Below are 12,972 nucleotides of genomic sequence, written 5' to 3'. Positions count from 1 at the left end.
AAGTTAGGTCCAAAAGTGGCCTATTGAGTTATAAGAAACATGTTTTAAGTTTATTTGTTATGCATGATATAAAGCATTATAAAAATGAGGTTTATCATTTGCGATCCATAAGTGGTCTCCTAGGTTTGAAATCACCTTCTTTTGCTTAAATATTTTTGTTTATGTCAGAGGGTCCAAGAGGAACCTACTGTGTCATTTAGAGGGTCCCTAGGTGACAGACACTCCATCTATATAATGTTCACATGGTACATATATCATTAGCTGTGTGTTTTTTTATTGTCAATATCTTATCTCATGTGACATAAGAATTTATTTATGTGATGTTGTATGCCTTTAAATGAACCTCAAATAAAAAAATATTTAGATTTAGTAAAAATAAATAAATAAATACAAACTTACCTGTGAAATAAAACCTATGCTGCCTTACACTAAATCCTAACATTGCAAAAAATAAAAAACACTAAAATTACAAAAAAACTAAAGTAAATTATCCAAAAAACAAAGATTATTCCTATTCTATTACCCTTAAAAAAAAAACACCCCAAAATAAAAAAGCCTAATCCAGAATAAACTACCAAGGGCCCTTAAAAGAGCCTTTTTGGGGGCCCTTAAAAAGGCCTTTTGCAGCGCATTGCCCTGAGATAAACAACTCTTTTGCTCCAAAAAAATACAAACACCCCCTAACACTATACCAACCCCCCAAACTACCAAGAGCCCTTAAAAGGGCCTTGCAACATTGATCTGACCTAGTTATCAAAGCCTCAAGACCGGCAAATGTTGAAATTTGTGATGTAACATACGATCCCGCGATCTCAATCCGACGCAGATCGATGCTTACTTCATTAAAGATGTTCGGAATACACATTCGGCTCTATTTGACACTTTTTCCAATTTATCAAACTTCTAACAGGTACGCTCGCGGCTATTCCGACACTGGTTTTCAATCCACCGCCCTGGAGGCCGCGGATGCCATAGAAATCAATGGGAGTCTGAAAGCAGTGAAAGCTTATGTTCGATGCTGCCCGATATCCCATTGATTTCTATGCTAGAAAAAAAGTTACGTTTACACCTAACACGCTAACATAAGCCCTGAGTCTAAACACCCCTAATCTGCCGCCCCCGACATCACCACCACCTACATAATGTTATTAACCCCTATTCCGCCGCTCCACGCCGCCACTAAATAAACTTATTAACCCCTAAACCTCTGGCCTCCCACATCACCACCACTAACTAAACCTGTTAAACCCTAAACCGTCAGCCCCCCACATCGTCAAAACTTAAATTAAGCTATTAACCCCTAAACCTAACAACCCCTTAACTTTAAATTAAAATTACAACATCCCTATCTTTAAATAAATTAAAACTTACCTGTAGAATTAAAATAAACTAATTTTAAACTATTAATTAACCTACCCTAACTATTACACTACAATTAAATTAAACTACTAATTAAATAAAATTACATATTAATAAAACCTAACCCTACTAAAATTATTTAAATATACAATTAAACATTATTATAAAGTCCTAAATTACAAATAAAACAAAAACTAACGGCTAGATTATGAGTTTTGCGTTATGAGTGAAAAAGCAGCGTTATGGTTATAACGCTGCTTTTTCACTACGCTGCTATTACAAGTCTTGTCAAAAAAGCTGTACCGCACACTTTTTTGTCCATAACACAAATTAACTTACGCAATTTGCGTAGAGTCTTTTTTCAATGGGACTTCCGTTGCACCGATATTACAAGCTTTTTCAGGGAGGCCAAAAAGTCAGCAGTACAGCCTATACCGTCAAGATTCGTAACGCAATCTAAAGTCAGTAGTTATGAGTTTTACGCTACAAAGCTGTAGCATAAAACTCATAACTAAAGTGTTAAAAAGTACACTAACACCCATAAACTACCTATTAACCCCTAAACCGAGGCCCTCCCGCATCGCAAACACTAAAATAAAATTATTAACCCCTAATCTGCCGCTCCGGACATCGCCACCACTAGAATAAACATATTAACCGCTAAACCGCTGCACTCCCGCCTCGCAAACACTAGTTAAATATTATTACCCCTAATCTGCCGCCCCTAACATTGCTGCCTCCTACATTATACTTAGTAACCCCTAATCTGCCGCCCCTAACATCGCCGCCACCTACATTATACTTAGTAACCCCTAATCTGCCGCTCCAGACTTCGCTGCCTCCTACATTATACTTAGTAACCCCTAATCTGCTGCCCCCAACAGCGCTGATACCTACATTATTTTTATTAACCCCTAATCTGCCGATCCCAACATCGCCGCCACTATAATAAACATATTAACCCCTAAACCACCACACTCCTGCATTGAAAACACTAGTTAAATATTATTAACCCCTAATCTGCTGCCCCTAACATCGCCGACACCTACCTACATTTATTAACCCCTAATCTGCCGCCCCAACGTCGCCGCCACTATACTAAATTTATTAACCCCTAAACCTAAGTCTAACCCTAACACCCCCTAACTTAAATATTATTGAAATAAATCTAAATAAAAATTACTATCATTACCTAAATAATTCCTATTTAAAACTAAATACTTACCTATAAAATAAACCATAAGCTAGCTACAATATAATAAATAGTTACATTGTAGCTAGCTTAGGGTTTATTTTTATTTTACAGGTAAGTTTGTATTTATTTTAACTAGGTAGACTAGTTTGTAAATAGTTATTAAATATTTACTAATTACCTAGCTAAAATAAATATAAATTTACCTAAATATTATATATAAAAATACATTGTACAGCACAGTTACACTCATAATAACACAGTCTGATAAATATTATATATAAAAATACATTATACAGCACAGTTACACTCATAATAACACAGTCTGATAAATATTATATATAAAAATACATTGTACAGCACAGTTACACTCATAATAACACTGTCTGATAAAGGGTTTATTTTACAGTTAAGTATTTAGTTTTAAATAGGAATAATTTATTAAAGTATAGTGTAGTGTTAGGTGTTATTGTAACTTAGGTTAGTTTTTATTTTACAGGTACATTTCTCTTTATTTTAGCTAGGTAGCTATTAAATAGTTAATAACTATTTAATAGCTATTGTACCTAGTTAAAATAAATTGAAATTTGCCTGTAAAATAAAAATAAATCCTAAGATAGCTACAATAAAATTATTAGTTATATTGTAGCTATATTAGGGTTTATTTTACAGGTAAGTATTTAGTTTTAAATAGGAATAATTTATTAAAGTATAGTGTAGTGTTAGGTGTAATTGTAACTTAGGTTAGGATTTATTTAACAGGTACATTTCTCTTTATTTTAGCTAGGTAAGCTATTAAATAGTTAATAACTATTTAATAGCTATTGTACCTGGTTAAAATAAATTGAAAGATGCCTGTAAAATAAAAATAAATCCTAAGATAGCTACAATATAATTATTATTTATATTGTAGCTATATTAGGGTTTATTTTAAAGGTAAGTATTTATTTTTAAATAGGAATACTTTAGTTAATAATAGAAATATTATTTAGATTTATTTAATTAATATTTAAGTTAGGGGGGGTGTTAGGGTTAGTGTTAGACTTAGGTTTAGGGGTTAATAATTTTATTTTAGTGGCGGCGGTGTAGGGGAGGGCAGGATAGGGGTTAATAAATTTATTATAGGTGGCGACGGTGTAGGGGGGCAGATTAGGGGTTAATAAGTTTAATGTAGGTTGCGGCAGGGTCCGGGAGCGGCGGTTTAGGGGTTAAACTATTTATTTAGTTGCGGTGAGGTCCGGGATCCGCAGGATAGGGGTTAATAAATTTATTATAGGTGGCGATGGTATAGGGGGGCAGGATAGGGGTTAATTGGTATAATGTAGGTGGCGGTGGGCTCCGGGAGCGGCAGTTTAGGGGTTAACATATTTATTATAGTGGCGGTGGGCTCCGGGAGCGGCGGTTAAGGGGGTAATACATTTATTTAGTTGCGGTGGTGTAGGGGGGACAGATTAGGGGTGTTTAGACTCGGGGTACATGTTAGGGTGTTAGGTGTAGACAGCTCCCATAGAAATCAATGGGATGTCTGGCAGCAGCGAACATGAACTTTCGCTATGGTCAGACTCCCATTGATTCCTATGGGATCCGCCGCCTCCAGGGCGGCGGTTTGAAAACCAGGTACGCTGGGCCGGAAAAGTGCCGAGCGTACCTGCTAGTTTTTTGATAACTAGCAAAAGTAGTCAGATTGTGCCGCACTTGTGTGCAGAACATCTGGAGTGACGTAAGATTCGATCTGTGTCGGACTGAGTCCGGCGGATCGAAGCTTACGTCACAAAATTCTACTTTTGCCGGTATCTAGGGCTTGATAACTAAGGCGAATCAGCCTCGCCACAAATACGCTGCGGAATTCCAGCGTATTTGAGGTTGACGGCTTGATAACTAGGGGCCCATGACTGTGCACAGAGGTGATGGAACAGGTATAACTAAACTAACAGTACAATGACAGACCATGACCGTGCACAGAGGTGATGGAACAGGTATAACTAAACTAACAGTACAATGACAGACCATGACCGTGCACAGAGGTGATGGAACAGGTATAACTAAACAAACAGTACAGTGACAGACCATGACCATGCACAGAGGTGATGGAACAGGTATAAATAAACTAACAGTACAGTAACAGACCATGACCATGCACAGAGGTGATGGAACAGGTATAAATAAACTAACAGTACAGTAACAGACCATGACCGTGCACAGAGGTGATGGAACAGGTGTAACTAAACTAACAGTACAGTGACAGACCATGCCAATGCCCGTGCACAGAGGTGATGGTACAGGTATAACTAAACTAACAGTACAATGACAGACCATGACCGTGCACAGAGGTGATGGAACAGGTATAACTAAGCTAACAGTACAGTGACAGACCATGACCGTGCACAGAGGTGATGGAACAGGTATAACTAAACTAACAGTACAATGACAGACCATGACCATGCACAGAGGTGATGGAACAGGTATAAATAAACTAACAGTACAATGACAGACCATGACCGTGCACAGAGGTGATGGAACAGGTATAAATAAAATAACAGTACAATGACAGACCATGACCATGCACAGAGGTGATGGAACAGGTATAACTAAACTAACAGTACAATGACAGACCATGACCGTGCACAGAGGTGATGGTACAGGTATAAATAAACTAACAGTACAATGACAGACCATGACCGTGCACAGAGGTGATGGAACAGGTATAACTAAACTAACAGTACAATGACAGACCATGACCGTGCACAGAGGTGATGGAACAGGTATAAATAAACTAACAGTACAATGACAGACCATGACCATGCACAGAGGTGATGGAACAGGTAGAACTATACTAACAGTACAATGACAGACCATGACCGTGCACAGAGGTGATGGTACAGGTATAACTAAACTAACAGTACAATGACAGACCATGACTGTGCACAGAGGTGATGGAACAGGTATAAATAAACTAACAGTACAATGACAGACCATGACCATGCACAGAGGTGATGGAACAGGTATAAATAAACTAACAGTACAATGACAGACCATGACCGTGCACAGAGGTGATGGAACAGGTAGAACTATACTAACAGTACAATGACAGACCATGACCGTGCACAGAGGTGATGGAACAGGTAGAACTATACTAACAGTACAATGACAGACCATGACCATGCACAGAGGTGATGGAACAGGTATAAATAAACTAACAGTACAATGACAGACCATGACCATGCACAGAGGTGATGGAACAGGTATAAATAAACTAACAGTACAATGACAGACCATGACCATGCACAGAGGTGATGGAACAGGTATTACTAAACTAACAGTACAATGACAGACCATGACTGTGCACAGAGGTGATGGAACAGGTATAACTAAACTAACAGTACAACGACAGACCATGACCATGCACAGAGGTGATGGAACAGGTATAACTAAACTAACATTACAGTGACAGACCATGACCGTGCACAGAGGTGATGGTACAGGTGTAATTAACTAACAGTACAATGACAGACCACGCCCGTGCACAGAGGCGATGGAACAGGTATAAATAAACTAACAGTACAATGACAGACCATGACCATGCACAGAGGTGATGGAACAGGTGTAATTAACTAAGGCCTAGATTTGGAGTTTGGCGTTAGCCGTGAAAACCAGCGTTAGAGGCTCCTAACGCTGGTTTTAGGCTAACTCCGGTATTTGGAGTCACTCAAAATAGGGTCTAACGCTCACTTTTCAGCCGCGACTTTTCCATACCGCAGATCCCCTTACGTAAATTGCGTATCCTATCTTTTCAATGGGATTTTTCTAACTCCGGTATTTAGAGTCGTGTCTGAAGTGAGCGTTAGAAATCTAACGACAAAACTCCAGCCGCAGAAAAAAGTCAGTAGTTAAGAGCTTTCTGGGCTAACGCCGGTTTATAAAGCTCTTAACTACTGTGCTCTAAAGTACACTAACACCCATAAACTACCTATGTACCCCTAAACCGAGGTCCCCCCACATCGCCGCAACCCGATTAAATTTTTTTAACCCCTAATCTGCCGACCGCCACCTACGTTATACTTATGTACCCCTAATCTGCTGCCCCTAACACCGCCGACTCCTGTATTATATTTATTAACCCCTAACCTGCCCCCCACAATGTTGCCTCCACCTACCTACACTTATTAACCCCTAATCTGCCAACCGCAAAGCGCCGCCACCTACGTTATCCTTATGTACCCCTAATCTGCTGCCCCTAACACCGCCGACCCCTATATTATATTTATTAACCCCTAATCTGCCCCCCCACAACATCGCCTCCACCTGCCTACACTTATTAACCCCTAATCTGCCGACCGGACCTCACCGCTATTCTAATAAATGTATTAACCCCTAAAGCTAAGTCTAACCCTAACACTAACACCCCCCTAAGTTAAATATAATTTTAATCTAACGAAATTAATTAACTCTTATTAAATAAATTATTCCTATTTAAAGATAAATACTTACCTGTAAAATAAATCCTAATATAGCTACAATATAAATTATAATTATATTATAGCTATTTTAGGATTTATATTTATTTTACAGGTAACTTTGTATTTATTTTAACCAGGTACAATAGCTATTAAATAGTTAAGAACTATTTAATAGCTAAAATAGTTAAAATAATTATAAAATTACCTGTAAAATAAATCCTAACCTAAGTTACAATTAAACCTAACACTACACTATCAATAAATTAATTAAATAAACTACCTACAATTACCTACAATTAACCTAACACTACACTATCAATAAATTAATTAAATACAATTCCTACAAATAAATACAATTAAATAAACTAGCTAAAGTACAAAAAATAAAAAAGAACTAAGTTACAAAAAATACAAAAATATTTACAAACATAAGAAAAATATTACAACAATTTTAAACTAATTACACCTACTCTAAGCCCCCTAATAAAATAACAAAGCCCCCCAAAATAAAAAAATGCCCTACCCTATTCTAAATTACTAAAGTTCAAAGCTCTTTTACCTTACCAGCCCTGAACAGGGCCCTTTGCGGGGCATGCCCCAAAGAATTCAGCTCTTTTGCCTGTAAAAAAAAACATACAATATCCCCCCCCCAACATTACAACCCACCACCCACATACCCCTAATCTAACCCAAACCCCCCTTAAATAAACCTAACACTAAGCCCCTGAAGATCTTCCTACCTTATCTTCACCATACCAGGTTCACCGATCCGTCCTGAAGAGCTCCTCCGATGTCCTGATCCAAGCCCAAGCGGGGGGCTGAAGAGGTCCATGATCCGGCTGAAGTCTTCATCCAAGCGGGAGCTGAAGAGGTCCATGATCCGGATGAAGTCTTCATCCAAGCGGGAGCTGAAGAGGTCCATGATCCGGATGAAGTCTTCTATCACGGCATCTTCAATCTTCTTTCTTCGAGAGCCATCATCTTCCATCCGACGCGGAACATCCTCTTCTCCCGACGCCTACTAGCCGAATGACGGTTCCTTTAAGGGACGTCATCCAAGATGGCGTCCCTCGAATTCCGATTGGCTGATAGGATTCTATCAGCCAATCGGAATTAAGGTAGGAATATTCTGATTGGCTGATGGAATCAGCCAATCAGAATCAAGTTCAATCCGATTGGCTGATACAATCAGCCAATCAGATTGAGCTCGCATTCTATTGGCTGAATCCTATCAGCCAATCGGAATTCGAGGGACGCCATCTTGGATGACGTCCCTTAAAGGAACCGTCATTCGGCTAGTAGGCGTCGGGAGAAGAGGATGTTCCGCGTCGGATGGAAGATGATGGCTCCCGAAGAAAGAAGATTGAAGATGCCGTTGATAGAAGACTTCATCCGGATCATGGACCTCTTCAGCTCCCGCTTGGATGAAGACTTCATACGGATCTTGGACCTCTTCAGCTCCCTCTTGGATGAAGACTTCAGCCGGATCATGGACCTCTTCAGCCCCCCGCTTGGGCTTGGATCAGGACATCGGAGGAGCTCTTCAGGACGGATCGGTGAACCTGGTATGGTGAAGATAAGGTAGGAAGATCTTCAGGGGCTTAGTGTTAGGTTTATTTAAGGGGGGTTTGGGTTAGATTAGGGGTATGTGGGTGGTGGGTTGCAATGTTGGGGGGGGGGGTATTGTATGTTTTTTTTACAGGCAAAAGAGCTGAATTCTTAGGGGCATGCCCCGCAAAGGGCCCTGTTCAGGGCTGGTAAGGTAAAAGAGCTTTGAACTTTAGTAATTTAGAATAGGATAGGGCATTTTTTTATTTTGGGGGGCTTTGTTATTTTATTAGGGAGCTTAGAGTAGGTGTAATTAGTTTAAAATTGTTGTAATATTTTTCTTATGTTTGTAAATATTTTTTTATTTTTTGTAACTTAGTTCTTTTTTATTTTTTTGTACTTTAGCTAGTTTATTTAATTGTATTTATTTGTAGGAATTGTATTTAATTAATTTATTGATAGTGTAGTGTTAGGTTAATTGTAGGTAATTGTAGGTAGTTTATTTAATTAATTTATTGATAGTGTAGTGTTAGGTTTAATTGTAACTTAGGTTAGGATTTATTTTACAGGTAATTTTGTAATTATTTTAACTATTTTAGCTATTAAATAGTTCTTAACTATTTAATAGCTATTGTACCTGGTTAAAATAAATACAAAGTTACCTGTAAAATAAATATAAATCCTAAAATAGCTATAATATAATTATGATTTATATTGTAGCTATATTAGGATTTATTTTACAGGTAAGTATTTAGCTTTAAATAGGAATAATTTATTTAATAAGAGATAATTAATTTCGTTAGATGTAAATTATATTTAACTTAGGGGGGTGTTAGTGTTAGGGTTATACTTAGATTTAGGGGTTAATACATTTATTAGAATAGCGGTGAGCTCCAGTCGGCAGATTAGGGGTTAATAATTGAAGTTAGGTGTCGGCGATGTTAGGGAGGGCAGATTAGGGGTTAATACTATTTATTATAGGGTTAGTGAGGCGGATTAGGGGTTAATAACTTTATTATAGTAGCGCTCAGGTCCGGTCGGCAGATTAGGGGTTAATAAGTGTAGGCAGGTGGAGGCGACGTTGTGGGGGGCAGATTAGGGGTTAATAAATATAATATAGGGGTCGGCGATGTTAGGGCAGCAGATTAGGGGTACATAGGGATAATGTAAGTAGCGGCGGTTTACGGAGCGGCAGATTAGGGGTTAATAATAATATGCAGGGGTCAGCGATAGCGGGGGCGGCAGATTAGGGGTTAATAAGTGTAAGGTTAGGGGTGTTTAGACTCGGGGTACATGTTAGGGTGTTAGGTGCAGACGTAGGAAGTGTTTCCGCATAGCAAACAATGGGGCTGCGTTAGGAGCTGAACGCGGCTTTTTTGCAGGTGTTAGGTTTTTTTTCAGCTCAAACAGCCCCATTGTTTCCTATGGGGGAATCGTGCACGAGCACGTTTTTGAGGCTGGCCGCTTGCGTAAGCAACTCTGGTATCGAGAGTTGAAGCTGCGTTAAAAATGCTCTACGCTCCTTTTTTGGAGCCTAACGCAGCCTTTATGTGGACTCTCAATACCAGAGTTATTTTTATGGTGCGGCCAGAAAAAAGCCGGCGTTAGCTACGCGGGTCTTTACCGACAAAACTCCAAATCTAGGCCTAACAGTACAATGACAGACCATACCCGTGCACAGAGGCGATGGAACAGGTATAACTAAACTAACAGTACAGTGACAGACCATGACCATGCACAGAGGTGATGGAACAGGTATAACTAAACTAACAGTACAATGACAGACCATGACCGTGCAGAGAGGTGATGGAACAGGTATAACTAAACTAACAGTACAGTGACAGACCATGACCGTGCACAGAGGTGATGGAACAGGTATAACTAAACTAACAGTACAATGACAGACCATGACCGTGCACAGAGGTGATGGAACAGGTATAACTAAACTAACAGTACAATGACAGACCATGACCGTGCACAGAGGTGATGAACAGGTATCGATAAATTAACAGTACAATGACAGATCATGACCATGCACAGAAGTGATGGAACAGGTATAAATAAAATAACAGTACAGTGACAGACCATGACCGTGCACAGCGGTGATGGTACAGGTATAACTAAACTAACAGTATAATGACAGACCATGACCGTGCACAGAGGTGATGGAACAGGTATAACTAAACTAACAGTACAATGACAGACCATGACCGTGCACAGAGGTGATGGAACAGGTATAACTAAACTAACAGTACAATGACAGACCATGACCGTGCACAGAGGTGATGGAACAGGTATAACTATACTAACAGTACAATGACAGACCATGACCATGCACAGAGGTGATGGAACAGGTATAACTAAACTAACAGTACAATGACAGACCATGACCGTGCACAGAGGTGATGGAACAGGTATAACTAAACTAACAGTACAATGACAGACCATGACCGTGCACAGAGGTGATGGTACAGGTATAACTAAACTAACAGTATAATGACAGACCATGACTGTGCACAGAGGTGATGGAACAGGTATAAATAAACTAACAGTATAATGACAGACCATGACCGTGCACAGAGGTGATGGTACCGGTATAACTAAACTAACAGTACAATGACAGACCATGACCGTGCACAGAGGTGATGGTACCGGTATAACTAAACTAACAGTACAATGACAGACCATGACCGTGCACAGAGGTGATGGAACAGGTATAACTAAACTAACAGTACAATGACAGACCATGACCGTGCACAGAGGTGATGGAACAGGTATAACTAAACTAACAGTACAATGACAGACCATGACCATGCACAGAGGTGATGAACAGGTATCGATAAATTAACAGTACAATGACAGATCATGACCATGCACAGAAGTGATGGAACAGGTATAAATAAAATAACAGTACAGTGACAGACCATGACCGTGCACAGAGGTGATGGTACAGGTATAACTAAACTAACAGTACAATGACAGACCATGACTGTGCACAGAGGTGATGGTACAGGTATAACTAAACTAACAGTATAATGACAGACCATGACCGTGCACAGAGGTGATGGAACAGGTATAACTAAACTAACAGTACAATGACAGACCATGACCGTGCACAGAGGTGATGGAACAGGTATAACTAAACTAACAGTACAATGACAGACCATGACCGTGCACAGAGGTGATGGTACAGGTATAACTAAACTAACAGTATAATGACAGACCATGACCGTGCACAGAGGTGATGGAACAGGTATAAATAAACTAACAGTATAATGACAGACCATGACCGTGCACAGAGGTGATGGTACCGGTATAACTAAACTAACAGTACAATGACAGACCATGACCGTGCACAGAGGTGATGGTACCGGTATAACTAAACTAACAGTACAATGACAGACCATGACCGTGCACAGAGGTGATGGTACAGGTATAACTAAACTAACAGTATAATGACAGACCATGCCCGTGCACAGAGGTAATGGTACAGGTATAACTAAACTAACAGTAAAATGAGTCAGATGCTGCCTTACATAAGTGGCACCAGCTGATGCCACATCCTCTGTACACTAAGTACTTGTTTGGTGACCTCTCTCCTTTGCAGGTTATTGTTGGGGGGATGAATGAACTGAAGCTCTGTGGGCGCAAATCTGAGGAGTTCAAAGGAGCCCCCATACAGGAGAAATTCTATCCCACTGACTTCCTGACCATTGAATTTCATTCTGATTTCTCTAACCAGGAGCGATACACAGGATTTGCTGCATATTACTCGGCAGTGGGTGAGTGTGTGCGACATCTACGGGTTTCATTTTTGTGTTTGTCTATTTGTATTAATTACAGAAAGATGTGCACACCGCATACATATATATACTGTATTAGAGATATAGGGGCGGAGTCTTTAGATTGTAGTTACTATTTAATAAAGACTGCATACTTATATACTGTATTAGAGATACAGGGGCAGAGTCTTTAGATTGCAGTTACTATTTAATAAAGACTGCATACTTATATACTGTATTAGAGATACAGGGGTGGAGTCTTTACATTGTAGTTACTATTTAACCCTTTAAGGACACAGCTTTCAGTTTGCTCAATTGTTTTATGACGGAAAAATTCCGTCATATGACCTTAAGAGGTTAATAAAGACTGCATACTTATATACTGTATTAGAGATACAGGGGCAGAGTCTTTAGATTGCAGTTACTATTTAATAAAGACTGCATACTTTTATACTGTATTAGAGATACAGGGGTGGAGTCTTTAGATTGCAGTTACTATTTAATAAAGACTGCATACTTATATACTGTATTAGAGATACAGGGGTGGAGTCTTTACATTGTAATTACTATTTAATAAAGACAGCATACTTATATACTGTATTAGAGATACAGGGGCGGATTCTTTAGATTGTAG

The 12,972-nt window shown here is 39.2% G+C and overlaps 1 protein-coding gene across 2 annotated transcripts in view; it reads left to right on the top strand.

Annotated features, from left to right (window-relative positions):
• C1S (complement C1s) overlaps positions 1 to 12,972 on the top strand; it is a 164,265-nt gene that overhangs the window by 31,793 nt on the left and 119,500 nt on the right. For both annotated transcript variants that reach the window (XM_053692820.1, XM_053692819.1), the window contains exon 3: positions 12,164 to 12,338. In XM_053692820.1, the coding sequence (XP_053548795.1) occupies positions 12,164 to 12,338 (175 nt within the window). The remainder of the gene's footprint in view (positions 1 to 12,163; positions 12,339 to 12,972) is intronic.

The sequence above is a fragment of the Bombina bombina genome, chromosome 9 (genome assembly GCF_027579735.1).
Source record: "Bombina bombina isolate aBomBom1 chromosome 9, aBomBom1.pri, whole genome shotgun sequence".
NCBI lineage: Eukaryota > Metazoa > Chordata > Amphibia > Anura > Bombinatoridae > Bombina > Bombina bombina.
The sequence above is the reverse complement of the archived record's forward strand: the minus strand, read 5'-3'. Positions and strand labels throughout refer to the sequence as shown.